This window comes from Pseudopodoces humilis, chromosome 7 (assembly GCF_049639895.1).
Source record: "Pseudopodoces humilis isolate 2021_Gansu_Grassland_sample_001 chromosome 7, ASM4963989v1, whole genome shotgun sequence".
Taxonomy (NCBI): Eukaryota; Metazoa; Chordata; class Aves; order Passeriformes; family Paridae; genus Pseudopodoces; species Pseudopodoces humilis.
Window position 1 is genome coordinate 56,795,371 of NC_142206.1, and position 15,752 is coordinate 56,811,122.

Genomic DNA, 15,752 nt, shown 5'->3' on the forward strand with positions numbered 1-15,752 from the left:
ACCCAAAAAATGTACCCCCGAAAATGTAGACTTGTAAGTTCTTTCCCTTATCTTGTTCTCCCCAGTTCCCCTTATTGGTTGTGTAAATTCCCCCACACCCCTTTCCCCTGTCCTGAAAAAGGAGTGCTTATTGATACCTCTTCCTCTTTCCCTTCTGCAACTTCACCCCGAAAGATCCCAAGAAATAAAGCTGCGACTGTCATCTCAACAAAGGGAAAGAGCCTCGTTTTTAGGGTCTCCTCTGGCAAGCTAATCTACCTCCCCTGCCTCCCTGGCCGCTGTGGGGTGGACAGTGGTGGCAGAGGGGCGGAGGACCTGGTAATAAATAGCAGTTGGCCATCAGCTTGCAGTGGGAATGCTTTCTGTGGGATCCAGGAGGGTGCCTGGAGCCACACAAACCCATTTTGCTCTTGCACAGAGGTGAGCCCTGGCTGCAGGTTCCTCTGAGGATTTGATCACTTTCATGGCAGTTTTGCTGTAATTGCTTGTGTCCAGCATAAAGATACTAGCTTAAATTTAGTTTAATATCTGTGTATGGTGCAATCGCCCTTTGACTGCAGTGGCAGCATGCCCTACCAACATTTCATAGCTCTTGGTTCTTGGCCACTCCATGAATTCTTCAAAACCACCGTGTGCTGAACATTAAAAATGAGTGAAAAGTTTTTCTTTTTTTTCCTCTGACCTTTCCCAAAACAGTGTTTTCCATTTAATGATGCAGTACCGATCCCCATTTTCAAAGCTTGGAATATTTCAGCTTTAGAACACATTTAAAATGCGTATTTTGTTTCTTTGTGTTGTTGCTGTTGCGTGTGTACCCACAGCTAACAACAAATACATAAAAAATCATGGAGTGAAATCTAATTGAAAAAGTGCCTAGAGTTAAAACCAGATTGTTCCCGAGTAGAAAGAAAAAGTTATGCATGATTTACCATTTCAGCATACTGGGATTTAATTTCGAGGTTTAAGCAGAATTTTGTATATTTCAATGGTTGAAACTAATGGCTGTTTTTGTTTTTATTTTACTTTTTAAAAAAACATTTATGCAATAATTTCCAACTTCAGAAAAGATTAATTTGGTTAGCAAGTAACCAGCTATTCTTTTTCAGATTTTACAAACATGCAGATCTGCTATTCTGCTGCTCCTTTAGTGTAGAACAGACTCCACTCTTTCTTCCTGGTTTAGGAGGTTTTAGGTAGAGTCATTGTGGACTCAGATGATTTCCTGCCCGTGTTAACCTTAATTTTCCTTTGGTGTGACGATGTTCCTTTCATCCTCTTGCATGTTTGGCTCTTGACCCCTGTATAACACAACTTTATCAGCTTCATCCTTCCTATTGACTGGCTTATCAGGGATTCAGGAAGTGCAGGAGAACTTTGCTCCCTGTTCTTGCTGGAGGTGCAGAGATCTGTTCCCACTGCATGCATGGCAATTTCTGGAAACATCTGTCTCAGTCCTGTGGCTGGAAAAGTTCAGCTGGATGCAGACACACAGCTTAGACACTTTCTTTGTCCTGGAAGATGGCAGTTTGACAGTGTGGTAACATCTAGGGTCTGAAATGGCAAGAGTCAGGTAGTTTAAAAGGAAAGCTTGGTCCCTCTGCATGTCAGACTGAGTGCTGTTGTCAGTTGTGCCTCTGCTATCAAATTTAATTTCCCTTCTTAGTGCATCAAGAGAATTTGAGAACACAGACTTTGCAAGGTGCTTGTGTCAAGCAACTTGGGCTTTGTTTAATCATGAATGTCTAATTTAATCCCAAAGTTAAACATCCATCCCCCAAAAATATCTTTCTAGATAAATTTGACAGCGTATACAGCCTTTGTATGGCTTCAGCTGTCTCCTGAATTGAAATGGTGGTACAAAAATGGCTGGTTCAGAGCTACTGCTTATGTCTTCTCCTGATCCAATGGCCTTAGAAGTCCCTGGGAAGGACTCCTGTGACTCACATTTGTAATAGTTAAATTGATGGTCTGTGTCAGATGGAAATTTGGTTCCAAACTTGACACCCAAAATGCAGCTTTGGCGTAGGTGGCTTTTCAGTGTAAAGATTTCTGCAGTTGAGATGATTGATGATGAGCAAGCTGAGTGTCCTCATCTGATTAGGACATGATAAAATACATCAGCCAAGACCCCAAGGGGCTGGGTTGGATGGTTGATAACATAAGGAGATATTCTCAGTTAGAGAACACAGCCCAGCAGCTGGTACAGACAGTTGGCCCAGTTGAAATGGCAATGGAGTCACAAATGCTCCTCCCAGAAGGTTGGATCCCCAGTATCCAACATGTGCTTAATTTACACAATGCCAGTACCAAACTGGATTACATGCCCCATTCACAATTTCTAATCACCTCTCTGTTCCTTGAGTGCTGAAGTTTCTTCTGTCAGAGCAGATGCTCATTCTGGAGTAGGAGAGTTTCCAAAGTATTCATTAAAGAGCATAAATACAGTTAAAAGAAAAATGAAATTAAAGGCAGCCTGCAGTCAATTGAGTTTAGAAAACTGAATTTCTTAATTGCCCAAACGTAATTCAAGGCAGTTAGTCTTTCACATAACTTCTATCAAAGACATTGTTGCTGAATCTGAGGCAGAGCATTGCATTTTAACAGTTGTGCATTAATTGTTGGCAATTTTATAAGTATGAAGGCACCAGCTTGACCCAACCAGTACTTAGTGCATATGTGATTGATACATATACATATATATATATAAAATATATGTGTGCTATATTCTATATGTGATATATCGCATATTCATTTAGCATTTGTTTAGTTGCTGTTTCCTATATAGTGCTTTATGGAAGAGGCTTTTGAAGCTTCCAGTATTGTCTTTCTGTTTTGGAAGATCAGAGGTGAAATGTGAATGTTCAATATATCTCTTGATTTTTTGGCCTTAAGGGGTCAAACTGAGCTGGCTTTAAGATTTACAGTGAAACTTATTTAAATTAATTACTCCTTGGAGATAGTAGATTTCAATGTCAGCTAAAATGAAATATTTCTCTTTGTTTTATATGTAGGAGATGTGGTTGTTACCTGTGCTTAGGAAAAAAAAATAACAACACAAACTTTCTCCCAGACTTTGAAATAAATGCTGTACTTTTGTATTATTTGTATGACTGCTAAATTGTCCATGTAATTTAGAGAAGATGAAGTGTGGGTGGGGGACAGAGGTCACACTGTAAACTCTTCTGTTCAAGGGTTGTTTGTGCAGTAAAAAGTGCAGTGTAAGCTGTGCCAGTGGGACAAATTTAAACTACAGGGTGTAAAAAATGGACCCCCAAGTTTAAATTCCAGGTCTCTAACTGCTTCCTTAGCCTTAATCCTGGAAATGAATGGTGGCTCTTTCATTAAAACAGAAATAATGCATCTCTGCTTGATGCAACAGCATTTGGACTTACAAGGAAAACACCTGCTGTTTTCTTTAGAAAGTTGTAAACTTTCAAAATCAAGGTTCACTCACTGAAACATGCTGCAGAATAACTATTAAACTACTCTGAAGTTCTCTCTTTTCTTTTTTCTTTAATGTAGATATTGTTTCTGTGTTCATTGGCCACAGTCCATTGTGTCAGGAATATTGGAAGGGACTTCCCAGTTTATTGGAAAAGTTGGCTGCTCAGAGTGTCTCCCAGTCATATATCCTAAAGCAAATAAGTAGATATACATTTAGATGGAAATAAGGATGATAAACTACATTGCTGTCTTGTGTAAATGCAAAATGCAGAAATCAAAATGGGAAAATTCCACTTCCCTCTGTGGTATTAGTCATCATGAGAGCTTGAATGCAAATACAGAGCTTCAATTTATTAAGGATTTGGGGATCTGAAACACATTCCAACAGGATTTGGAAAGCATACAAGAAGTGTGCCAAACAGATTACATCTAGCAATATCAGATGTATGTTACCCTTGAAATGTTGGGAAAAGGGAAAGAAGGTGCAAAAGAAGAAGAAACAGAGGTGCAAAAGAGATAAATGTTTTTCTGATATGGAAAACTCCAGAAACTCCAGTCTTTTACTGTTTGATAATATAATTAGCCAGTGTTTTGACTAGACTGATTTGATAATGATGCATAGAAAAGGGCAATTTAATCTTGGCACAGTAACTAGGAATGTTTGCCTCATTGCTTTCTATGTCTTAATTTCTACTTTAAATTAAATGTCTTCAGCTTCTGAATGTTTTATATTACAAACTTTCCTTTACAAACCTTCTATTTTGAGCCACTAATTATTTTAATGCACAAGTTAGTTATATCATGGGATTGCAGTAGATCAAAAGCATATTTTTTTTTCTCTTTCAGCATCTCTAGACTCCCAAAACATTTGTGCATCGAGAAGGACATACACATTTCTTATCCCCTCTCAGATGTTTCTATTAACTTTCCAATGGTCCTTGTGCTCTTATTCCCTAAATATTTGTATTTCCATTTATTTGTATGTTGTCTATCTTGTGTGACAGGAAAAAAATCCCTAATACTGCACCAACACTTACTTTAGGAAAATATCTGCAATGTCTGTTGACTGGAAAGGAAATTAACCCTTTATGCAAAGGCACATCCCTTGTGGTCTGTATTTCCCTTGCTCAGGGAGGTGTTATGGAACTTGTTTAATTCCATGTTCAGTCAGTGAAACTTCTTGTAAGCTACAAAATATCCAGAGTTATGTTTGAAGGATAGTAAGAGGTGGAGAGTGTTGTACTAGAGGAAGTTACTCAGCTCCTGTTTGGTGGATGAAAGTAGCAATAGGTAGATTACTCTGAGTTTCCCACCGCGATTACGTTCTGATGTTTCTCTCGAGCATCTCTTAATGTTGAGGGTTGTTGAAGCAGGTGTGCCCCCGTTTTGGTCAGAATAACAATCCTCTGCTTGGATTTAATAGAATGCTCTTCTCTGGGAAACTTCAGGAGGACTCCACAGGGTTGGTGTATTCCATCTGTGACTCCTCTTCCACCTCCTTTTATCTTCTTGAGGTCAAAGCAGAGTCTCCAATTTACTTCAGACTGGTGAAGCATTGAACCACTCATTTTTGTAATAAACTTGCTGTTTCCGCTTTGGATTCTACAGAACCCTTCTGTTGCTTTGAAAGACTGAGTTTGAACAAAGTAATTTATCCACCTAGTGAGTGCCAAACTCAATTTAGCCTGACGAGGACAAAAGCACTGGAGGGGGAGGAGAGTTTGATCTTCTGTTATCTGAGGCCTGAAAAATTACACTGAAAGATTTTAAGCAGATGCAGGAATTGCTGTACAGCCTTCTGTGCTAACCAGCAGGATATTTCAGATCAAATAATGATTTTTATTCTTTTCCAGGGAATCAGTAGCCTCTTCAGCTCCTTAAAAGTGGTGCGCCTTCTACGGCTGGGCCGGGTGGCCAGGAAGCTGGACCATTACCTGGAATACGGTGCTGCTGTGCTGGTGCTGTTGGTGTGTGTGTTTGGGCTGGTGGCCCACTGGCTGGCCTGCATCTGGTACAGCATTGGGGACTACGAGGTCATAGATGAGCTGACCAACACCATCAAGACAGACAGCTGGCTCTACCAGCTGGCCCTGAGCATCGGGACCCCATATCGCTACAACACCACGGGCTCGGGGCAGTGGGAAGGAGGGCCCAGCAAAGACTCCTTGTACATATCCTCTCTCTACTTTACCATGACAAGCCTTACAACCATAGGATTTGGGAACATAGCACCAACCACTGATGGGGAGAAGATTTTTTCGGTGGCCATGATGATGGTTGGCTGTAAGTAAAATCCGATTTTCTCGTGTTTAAGGGAAGTTCTGTGGCCAGTGCCATGCTTGTAAAGTGAACTTGCTTTAAGCTTTCTTGACATCCTAAAAAAAACCACAACCCTGCAGTACCTGTAAATAATCATGAAATGAACTTGGAATTCTTGAAAACAGGTATTGAAATTATGTAGTTGCTGTATCTTTTAAATTGCTTTCAAGGCTAAGTGGTCTGGGTACGTAAGTTTGCCCAATGGCAAGTTTATACTTGGGCCTCATCTTTACACTTTATAGATGCCTTTTATCATGTTTGTAAGGTCTTTGCTGGAATTTGGTTAAAAGTTACAAGGTGTATTTGAATTCAGGTTGTCTGGGTTTTGCTTAAAAACTTACACGAGCCTGGAATCTTTGTTTGATGTGGTTTTATCCAATTCTTGAAACATTTAGCGATTCCATAAATCGATTGTTTACTTTATGGCACTGCTTTGAGATATAAATCCTGATTTTGTCTTCTGAATGTGCTGGTCATTGTCACCAGCAAGGCTAGAAGTGAAGGAAACAATGACACAATGTATTTCACCTTTTTTTCTGCTTCCTGCTGTTTCACAGCTCTGCTGAAATAGTCCAAAGTCAGGAGTGGTAAGGCACAAGTCTCATTTCATGTGCTGCCAAAGTTACATCGCTGAGGGGCTCTACAGATAACCAGAAATCTTCAAAATATAGTAGAGACAACTTAAAAAGTTAATACCATTTGGGAGAATTATTTTTCTGTTAAATCAATAACTCTTGGTATTTCTCTGGTGCTTTCTATTTTCTGAGCACCATGCAAACACTAAGCAATTATGTAACTAGAGAGCAAACAAAGCCTTTTGATAATAAGATCTACATAATCTCTCTGATAATTATCTCAGCTAACACTTCGAGCTCATCTCTGAGAAATACTGAACTATAACAAGGAAGTTTTCTTGCCACAGTCTTTCTGGGTCTTTAGAAGATTAAAGACATTTGTTTGGAGATTTTAAAATGCTTTTTAAAGAAAGAGCTTGTAATTTTAGGACTCTTGCAGCATGTTGCAATGAAATTTCTGCAGAACACCATCTTTACATGATGGGTTGATGTATTGCAAAACATTTCCAGGTCCATAAAATGCAAATCTCCAAGCCAGAGAATTATTGAGCTATTGCAGATAGGTCATCAAAAGCCCATAGGAGCTGATATGCTATTTGTTGGCACTGATTTGTGTTATTTACAGAACCTGGGGATTTGGAGAATAAAGAGGATACAGAACATTTTTTACACATTTTTATATTTGCTTCCCTTGTTTTGTTCTGGCGTTTTGGTTTTTTGTTGTTGGTTTTTTTGTTTTGTTTTGTTTTGTTTTGTTTTTTTTGGTGGGGACTTCTGTTGTCCTGTTGAGGGAGATTTGACAGACAAAACTAAGTGGTAAATGACTTAGGGTGTAATGAGACCCATAAAAACATAATGAATGCTACTATTACTATTTATGATTATAACAACAACAACAACAAAATACATGCATGGCCTCAGCAGGTGAAAAGAAAAGGGAGATTGTAACCTGCTTTGTGTCTGTTCTAGGTGGGTTGTTTCCTTGCCTTTTCTTCTCTGAAACTCTTATTAAGATGGGGAATACAAGTAGCAGGATCAAAGTTGACACAGACAACAGCCTGTGTATGTGGCACTGGCAAATAATTTCCATAAGTGCTACCTACAAAATTACTAAATGTTCACATCAAATTTATAAGTGGCATCTGTGAGCTTAGCAGTTGGGAAACTGTGTAGGATTATAGGCTTTTAGACAAAGTTAAAAGTAGAATCTGAATCTAAGAAGTGTGGCAAAAGGACTATTGCTTATTGCTTATTGCATCAAAATAATAACACCAAAATAAGTCTACTTTCTCTTGCAAGTGGGGTGAAGAGCACTGTGGCAGGCAGGAAGGCTGCAGACAGGAAAAAATACTGTTTGGTTTATTTACAAGTAAAATTTATAAGTAAAAATGCTCAATTGTCATCAAATAGCGAATCTTTTATGACACCAGTGCATGTTCAAAGATTTCTAATCCATTCACATCAATGATGAGCGGTCCTGACTGAAATCCAAACCTTGATTGATCTTTTTCCACTGGTTAGAAAATAAACCAGCTTAGGAGCAGGCACTGGTCATTCCATATTTGCAATATTTGTGCAGAGATCAGACCTGCAGGATTTTAGAGACAGAGATTTTCAGCAGAGCCGGCTGCTGAAAGCCTGGCACTCTGAGCTCCAAAATGAAACAGGAAGGTACAACAAATAGTAGATGGAAAATGCAATTTCCCAGGCATTCAGTGTCCACTGAGCTCAGGAGAAGGATTTGGCCTCATGAAAAGGTGTAACTGAGTTATTTTCAAACCAAGATGTTTTAGTTTCTCTTTTGAAACAGTGTTTTGAGATAAACATCCAGTAAAATTCAATTACAGTTCAGTCAATAAATATGTCTAGTCCACAAGCACACTCCTGTTATAAGCACAGAGAGGCTGTGAAATACCTTTGGTAGTTCTCCTGAAGAAATTTGCTAATACCAATAGCTGATATTGGCTGTGGATTTTTTTCCTAACAGACTATGCCAAATAAATGTTTTAAACTTAGCACTGGAATCAGAGATAGTAATTCATCACAATCCCAGCTGCCTACTCATGCAAACTGCAGATAGGAAAGGAAATCTTCCCTGCCTTGTCAGCGAGCTGTGGCTTGTTCTGAAAGCCCCAAGTTTCCTATTCGTGCTGGCAAAGTTATCAGGACCTGGGAGGAGTATTTGGAGAGATTTGCAAATCCTTCTGGTGGGCAGGATTGCAGGATGGTGTTCTTGTTAAAAATAGGCAGATTCAGATTCTGTAGGTGCTGACAAAGCAGTGCTCGGTGCGGGGCAGGGGCGGGAGGAGTCCTGATGGATGGGGAGCTTTTCAGCTGGATTGGCAGCTTGTCACTTGCTTGTTCACTGAGAACAGATCGAGTGGGATATTTAAGCTGAAATACATCACCTGTCTTGCATGAAAGAGCTTTGAATAACTTAACCTCGTCTTGTGGAGCTTGCTTCAGATTTCTTTTTTGCCTCAGTTGTTTTATCTTGGTGTCCAGTGCTGTTCAGCAATATTGTTTTCTGTTGCTTCTCGACACTTGAAAAGCTAAAAATAGCAAACAAAGCATCCTATGACAAGGCAGCAAGGTTTTTACAAGGGTTATTGTTTAAATACCTATTGTGTGCCTGCTGCCTAGAGTTGCTGAATATGCATTGAAAATCTGATTTTTGTAGCGTCTTTTGTGTTGATCTAGGTCATTTTATCCCCTCTCTGTGCAGAGCAGAACAAATAGGTAGGTCTGTCAGATCCTTTGAACGCACCAGGGGTCGTTTATCATTCAGGAAGGACCTTTATTTTAAAACTCCCATTATCTTCTGTCAGCTCAGAGCCTCCAAACAAAATCCCAGCCTGTGCTGCTGTGTGTTGCTCTGCTTCTGTCCACAGCTGTACTTCTGTCTGCAGCACAGCCAGAACTGCAGGTGCAAAACTGGCTGGATTTGTGTCTTTCACAAAAAAAAAAAAAATCAAGAAAGAGAACAGGAAGAAACTTCACTATTTTGCAACTCAGCACAGACAGGCCTTTAGCAAGCAGAAAATAAAAGGGAAAAAGCATTTTGGGGAAGGTGGCAGAGTGTGGTTGGGTGAAACAGCTTGACAAATTCAGGAGAGATGGGGTTTTTTGAAGGAGCAAGTGTGAATGTTTAAACAACAAGAGTACAGCCATATGCTTTCCTCCTTCCTGTACTTCCACTGTGAGAACAGCAGCCAGCTTCCCAAAGCCCTTGTTTAGGCAGGGATAGAGTTAATTTTCTTCCCAGTAGCTGGTACAGTGCCGTGTGTTGGATTTAGAATAAGAATAATGTTGATAAAACACTGAGGTTTTTGCTGTTGCTGAGCAGTGCTCGTGTGAAGTCAAGGACTTTTCAGCTCCTCGTTCCAGCAAGGAGCCTGGGGGACACAGGGAGCCATGAGGGGACACAGCTGGGACAGCTGACCCAAACTGGCCAAAGGGACATTGCACACCATATGGCATCATGCTGAACAACAAAACTGGGGGGGCTGGAGGGTGACTGGGCAGCAGGTAGTGAGCAAAAGCATTATGCATTACTCGTTTTTTGTATTCTTTTATCATTATTATATTTTTTTCCACTTCCCTTTTCTGTCCTGTGAAGCTGTGCCTATCTGAGTTTTGCCTTTTTTTGGTGATTATTTCCCCTATTCCAATGGGGGAGAGGTGGCTGGGGCAGTTTTAGCTGCCTGCCAGGTTAAAGCACAACACCCAGCCTGGTGCTCAGAGGATCTCTGACACATTTCATGCATCTGGTGTAGCCTGGAGTAATGGGTTTGTATGAGTGAAATGGCTCTGTATGGCACAGAGCAGATTGCAGCATCAGTCTGGCCCCATAAATACAGGATAATATTTGCCCAGCTGAGTGGACCTGGCATTGGGGAAATCCAGTGTATTCAACCGGTCACTGAAATACTCTGATGATCTGTGCAGCAAGGGAAGGTCAGAACAAGATACTGAAGGCAGGAGTGTCAATGAACATTTAATAATTTACTGTTTCTCAGGCTGTGGAAAAGCCAGAAGAATCTCTTAGTTATCCATTGGTCCCCAGAACTGCTGAGCAAAGGGTGCTTTGTTGTTCTTCCTTTAGGGAAATACTTTTATCTATGTACATAATTACTTTGGCTTCTATTTATTCCAGTTTTATGGGGAGATGGTTGTGGGTGAGATGATATTTTTCAGTGACTGGTTTTAAATTATAGAACAGGCATGGCAATTCACACTGGTTTTGCATATGAGCAGAAGAATTTGTTGTAGTGATTGTACAGGATACCTTCTCTGGAAAATGGGAGTAATTTCTAGACTGCTCTTTCCAAGAGTTTCTAGTTTAATGGCTCAAAATGCTAGCTTCTTGTTTTCCTCTAAAATACCCAGGTTCATGATTTTCAGCTTTGAAAAGGACACAGATGTAATTGCTGTCACTTTGACCCTAAGTTATTATTGTTCAGGGGAGAGATGATGAAAGAGAGTGTGGGTGGGTTCCTCTTGATATCCCAGAATCACAGAATACTTTGGGTTGGAAGGGACCTGAAAGATCATCCAGTACCAACCCCCCTGCCATGGGCTGGGACATACTTCACCAGGTGTCTGCTTGCCACACAAATATAGATATCACTGATATCTTAGTTACCTATGCTAAACACATAGACGTTCTGCCCTCCTTCTAATTTTATTAGAGAGAATAGGACCTGTTCTTTCCTTTTTAAAACCAGTGAGATGCTCTCATCTGAGTCACCTTTGGCCCTAAATACTCCTGTATTTGGCAAACAATGCTGAAAAGCTGCTGATTGCTCATGGCAGCACCCCCCTTGCTGCTGCTCAGCTCTTTCCGAGTAGTGAGGTGGGGTGCCAGGGGCTGTCAGTCACGTCTCCATTGATCTGTCAAGCCTAATTCATTATTTAAGTGGGTTCTTTCATTGTTCGGGCAGCATTCGTCAGTTCCCTGCCAATGTATGGTAGTTAGCCACTTAAACGCTGTTTGGGTGAATCATGGAAGTTTATATAGCAAATTTGTTAAGCAGTGGCTAAGCCCACGCGCTGACACAACAGCGTATCATTGTGGGAAAGCGCTTGTCTGGCAGGCGCCCAGACAAGCAATCCCAAGAGCCCATAGGATTTAATTTTTGATCCTGAGGAAAGTGTATGTGTGTGAGATGGCACCTTCCAGCAAAAATCACTGCCAGCAATGTAGATTAAATCGTATTTTTCCCAGCAACAGATACTAATATGAGAAGGTTTTGCATCTGTAGGAATTCACAGGCTTGAGTGTTTAGCCGTGGTTGAAACCCAGCTCTGCCCCTAAGGGTGGGCAAGAACTGACAAGAGTCCTGTGGAAGGGCAGTTTCTGTTCCTGCAGAGGTCTGGGATGTGGGAGAGACGTGGCTCTGCATCAAGGAGCTGCAGAAGGGTTTGTTGGTCTCTTCAGCAGCAGAGGACTTGTGCCACTTTTTGTGCTGCTCTTAAAGTTTCTTAAAATGGGGGCCAGTGAGGGGAATGTCTCTTCCAACAATTACACAGCCCTGCTAGCAAGCTCTTAATTGTTTCTTAGAATCACAAAATGATAAAATGATTTGGGTTGGAAAGGACCTTAAAGATCATCTGGTTGCAAACTCCTGGCATGGGCAGGGACACCTTCTACCAGGTTCCTCAGGGTCCCATCCCTGGCCTTGAACACTTCCAGGAGTGGGATATCCACAATTTCACTGTGCAACCTGTTCTGCTACAAACACATGTAATCATCAAGGAATGAGAAAGGTGATAAATTCTTCAACATCCAAATCAGGAGAGAGTAAAACTGTTCATTCACACTTACCCATTACAGCAAAAAGAAGAAAGTGGCACAGAAGTTGCCTTGCAAGTGAAAATTTCCCCTCTTGAGTGCCATTGAAAAGGCATTTGGACACTTGTGGATTGCTGAACCATAGCCCAAGTGCTATTAGCTCTACAAATAAAGGATATCAGGATCTTTCTCTGCTATCTTTTAGTTGTTACTAATCTTACTTATGTCTCACAGGTGGGTCAGGTGAAGTATTTTAAGCCAGGTTATTGATGTCAGTGCAGCAGTCGAATTTGGCAATCTCACTATTCTCTGAGCAGCTGCTTGGAAAAGCCTTAAGAGAGTAATCACATCTCAGTGGCCTACAGTAAAAAAACCTAAATTATTCTTAGGCAGCAAAAGATGTAGCATCATCCCCTTTTTAATGGAACTTCAGTGTAAGAGTGAGATTGTAAAATGATTGTTTAAATTGGAAAAGTCTTGTAACGTCATTGAGCCGAACCATTACCCCACCACTGCCAAGCCCACCACTAAACCATGTCCTCAAGTACCACATCTGCACATCTTTTAAATATCCCTGGGGATGGTGACTCCACCACTGCCTGGGCAGCCTGTTTTGGTGCTTGACACTGTTTGTATGAAGAAATTGTTCCTAATATCCAATCTAAACCTCCCCTGGTGCAACTTCAGACCATTTCCTCTTGTCCTGCTGCTTGCTACCTGGGAGAGGATACTACCACCTCCCAGCCTTCTTTTCTCCAGGGTAAACACACCCAGGTCCCTCAGCTCCTCCTCATCAGATTTGTGCTCCAGACCCTTCCCCAGCTCAGTTTCCCCTCTCAGGACATGCTCCAGCACCTGGTTGTATCCAGCAGATTGTGGCCATATGTGCTTTGTTTTGCTGTAATTCTGTCTGAGCAGGAGATTTTTAGAGATTCAGGTTCTAGTTTATAGCAAAAACATGTGTCTTTATATAAAGAGCTTTAAAACTATAAAACAGCCTCCTTGGGAAGCTTTATGGGATTCCTTTTTTTGTCAAGGTTATAGCTAGCATGTGTTTATATAAGGTTTACTTTTATTGTCATTGGCTTGATGTGTTTAAAGGAAATTATGGTATCAAGAGAGATAGGACAGTGAGTGGGAGAGGTAACAATGAAGAAGGAAATGTTATTTCATGCTGTTGAGCTATATTATTTAAAACAACTGAAAATTGTTATTGAATAAATGATAGGTAAATGTTGAAAATGAACCTTTATGCTCACACACAGAGTGCAAGCAATCAGCTGAGATGGTCCCAGAGGGATTATCAGGTAGTCCTGGATTACTCACAACAACTCTATCTCTCAGGAAGCAGAAAGTTTTAATTAGCCCAGCTAGATCAGCAAAAATATCTGACTGGCTAAGAACACAACAAGGCTCAGTTTTATAGCATTTTGTGCTAGAGGGATAAACAAATCTGACATAAAAGATAACCCCCAAGGTATCACACTGCTTGGATGGAAGGGGCTCAGGAGATCCTTTGTGTTTGCCTGTTCTGAAGTTTCAGAGAGCCAAGTGAGTGATCTGGGTCTGTGTCCGCACAGAGATCCTTGGTTAATTTTGTGTATCCAGGAGATAATACCTCTGTGTCTTTGGCATTTAAAAGGGAGAGTTACCCAAGTAAGTCAGGCCAGGAAACAGGTAAGTCCTGCCTGGTATCACTGGAGATGTGCTCCTCACTGGGCCCTGCTTTCAGTGGGAAAACCAGGTATTTTCTGTGAAATCTCATTAATATTGGCCCAGTTTTGCTTGCAGATAACTGCTGTGTTTTATCAGCTGGAGTGGAAGTGAGGATGGACAGTTCAGCAAGGAGACAAGCTGTTTTAACAAGTGTCCTGTTGTAGAAAATTTGAATCATAGCACTGAATCAGGCCTTAAAATACTATTTTCATGTCCAGCAAGAGATTTTCATGCTTAAATTTTGTTAGGTTGACTTTCAGAACTGAAAACCCCTGTGACATCGTCGCACATCCAGAGACACTGACAGAGATGGGAGTTTTGTGTTGTTTTTGTGAAATCTATAAAAAGCCCCAGTGTCTGTGAGGTTTCATGATCACAGTACAGCCTGTGGTGCTGTAACACGTTTGGTGGTACTTGGGGATATCAGGTAATTGGATGAAAGGTGACAGATGGCAGTTCTTGGTTTCTCGTCGCTTCCTTTCTGTGGGTCTGAAGTAGCACAATGTCATGTTCCTCCTGAACATTCTGAGAGCACTGAGGACTCAGCCTGCCTGTCTCTCATCCTCGTTCATCTTTCCTGTGGCTTTTTCTGCAAGAACTTTGGGAGAAAAATGTTCCTCTGGTGGAAGAATGCTCTGTGTGGGCGTATGACTGCAGGTTCTTCCTTAAAGAGCTTCACCCCTTTCCCTTCCATGCTGGAGGAAGGACAGGAGAGCATCCAAATTGGCATCTCTTCCCTGGGTACCTGCTGTGCATCCCCCGGAGTGCTGAGTCAAATCCAGTTGCGTTTCAGTAGGAATATTTTGGTCATGAATGATTAAGACTAGTTTTCTTCCACTGGCCGGCAGCCAGTGTGGATTTGTCAAGATGAGTTCATGGCAAATTAATCTGATTTCTCTCTTTGACAAGATAACTGCCTAGAGAATAAAAAGAATTGAGTAGATACAATATATCTGAACTTTTTAGAAGTCTTCTGACAGTTTTTTTTTACTCAGTGGCCTCACAGAGAATGAGTGAAAGATGATGTCAACACAGCCATAACAAAGTTGGCGATAACTGATTGAACAATCTCTCAAAATAAAATCAAGGGCTTTGCTGTCAAACTTGGAGGGAATTGCCAGTCAGATTTTTGCCCTGTGTGTGATTCTGTTCAACACTTTCATTAGCAGAGATGAGTGACAGAACAGAGAGAGCACATTGGGAGAGTTATGGGAAGGGTTGCAAGCAGTTTAGATGACAGCATCAGAATCCATAATGATCCCAATAAATTGGAAAGGCGTTCCCAAGTCAGCAAGGTGAATGTCAAGGGAGGGAAATGCAGTGCAGCACATGCAAAGAGGCCAAATCAAATGCATAAGCACAGTCTATGGAATAACTGTGTCTGCTGCTGCCAGGCTGGAGAGGATTTTGGAGGATATTGGAGTAGGAAAGAGATAGGTGACTGCAGACTGAATGTAACAATGAGGTGAAATCTGTAAATTTTGCTCTGGAAAGTATCAGCAGCAGTTCTACAAACAGGCCGAAAAGGTATTTATTCTGCTGGGACTAGGACTGGGTAGTCACTTTTTTCCTTTCATTTTAGATGCAGCACTTTAAGGAAGCTCTAGACCAGCTGGAGGGAGAGGAGGTCATAAAAGTGTGTTACAAGGCAGGATCTCAAGGGAACAGTTGGAAGAACTGACTTTGGTTTAAACTGATGGAAGCTTAAGGGGAACACGAAGATTGACTTCTACCATGGAAAGAGTGTGCTTGAAAGGGGAAAAATATATTGATCTTCTGTGTTTTCTGGAGGGCAGACAGGTCACTTAGGAGGGAACAACAGACTGATGCTGGAAACAGGGATTTCCAACACCAGTCCACCAAAATTTTTCAGCAAAATTTTGCAGATCATGGGCAGAGCCAGC

General features: G+C 41.2%; 1 protein-coding gene across 1 annotated transcript in view; it reads left to right on the forward strand.

Annotated features, from left to right (window-relative positions):
* Nucleotides 1-15,752, forward strand: part of KCNH5 (potassium voltage-gated channel subfamily H member 5) — a 148,657-nt gene that overhangs the window by 52,404 nt on the left and 80,501 nt on the right. The window contains exon 7 of the mRNA XM_005520053.2: nt 5,298-5,727. Within this exon, the coding sequence (XP_005520110.1) occupies nt 5,298-5,727 (430 nt within the window). The remainder of the gene's footprint in view (nt 1-5,297; nt 5,728-15,752) is intronic.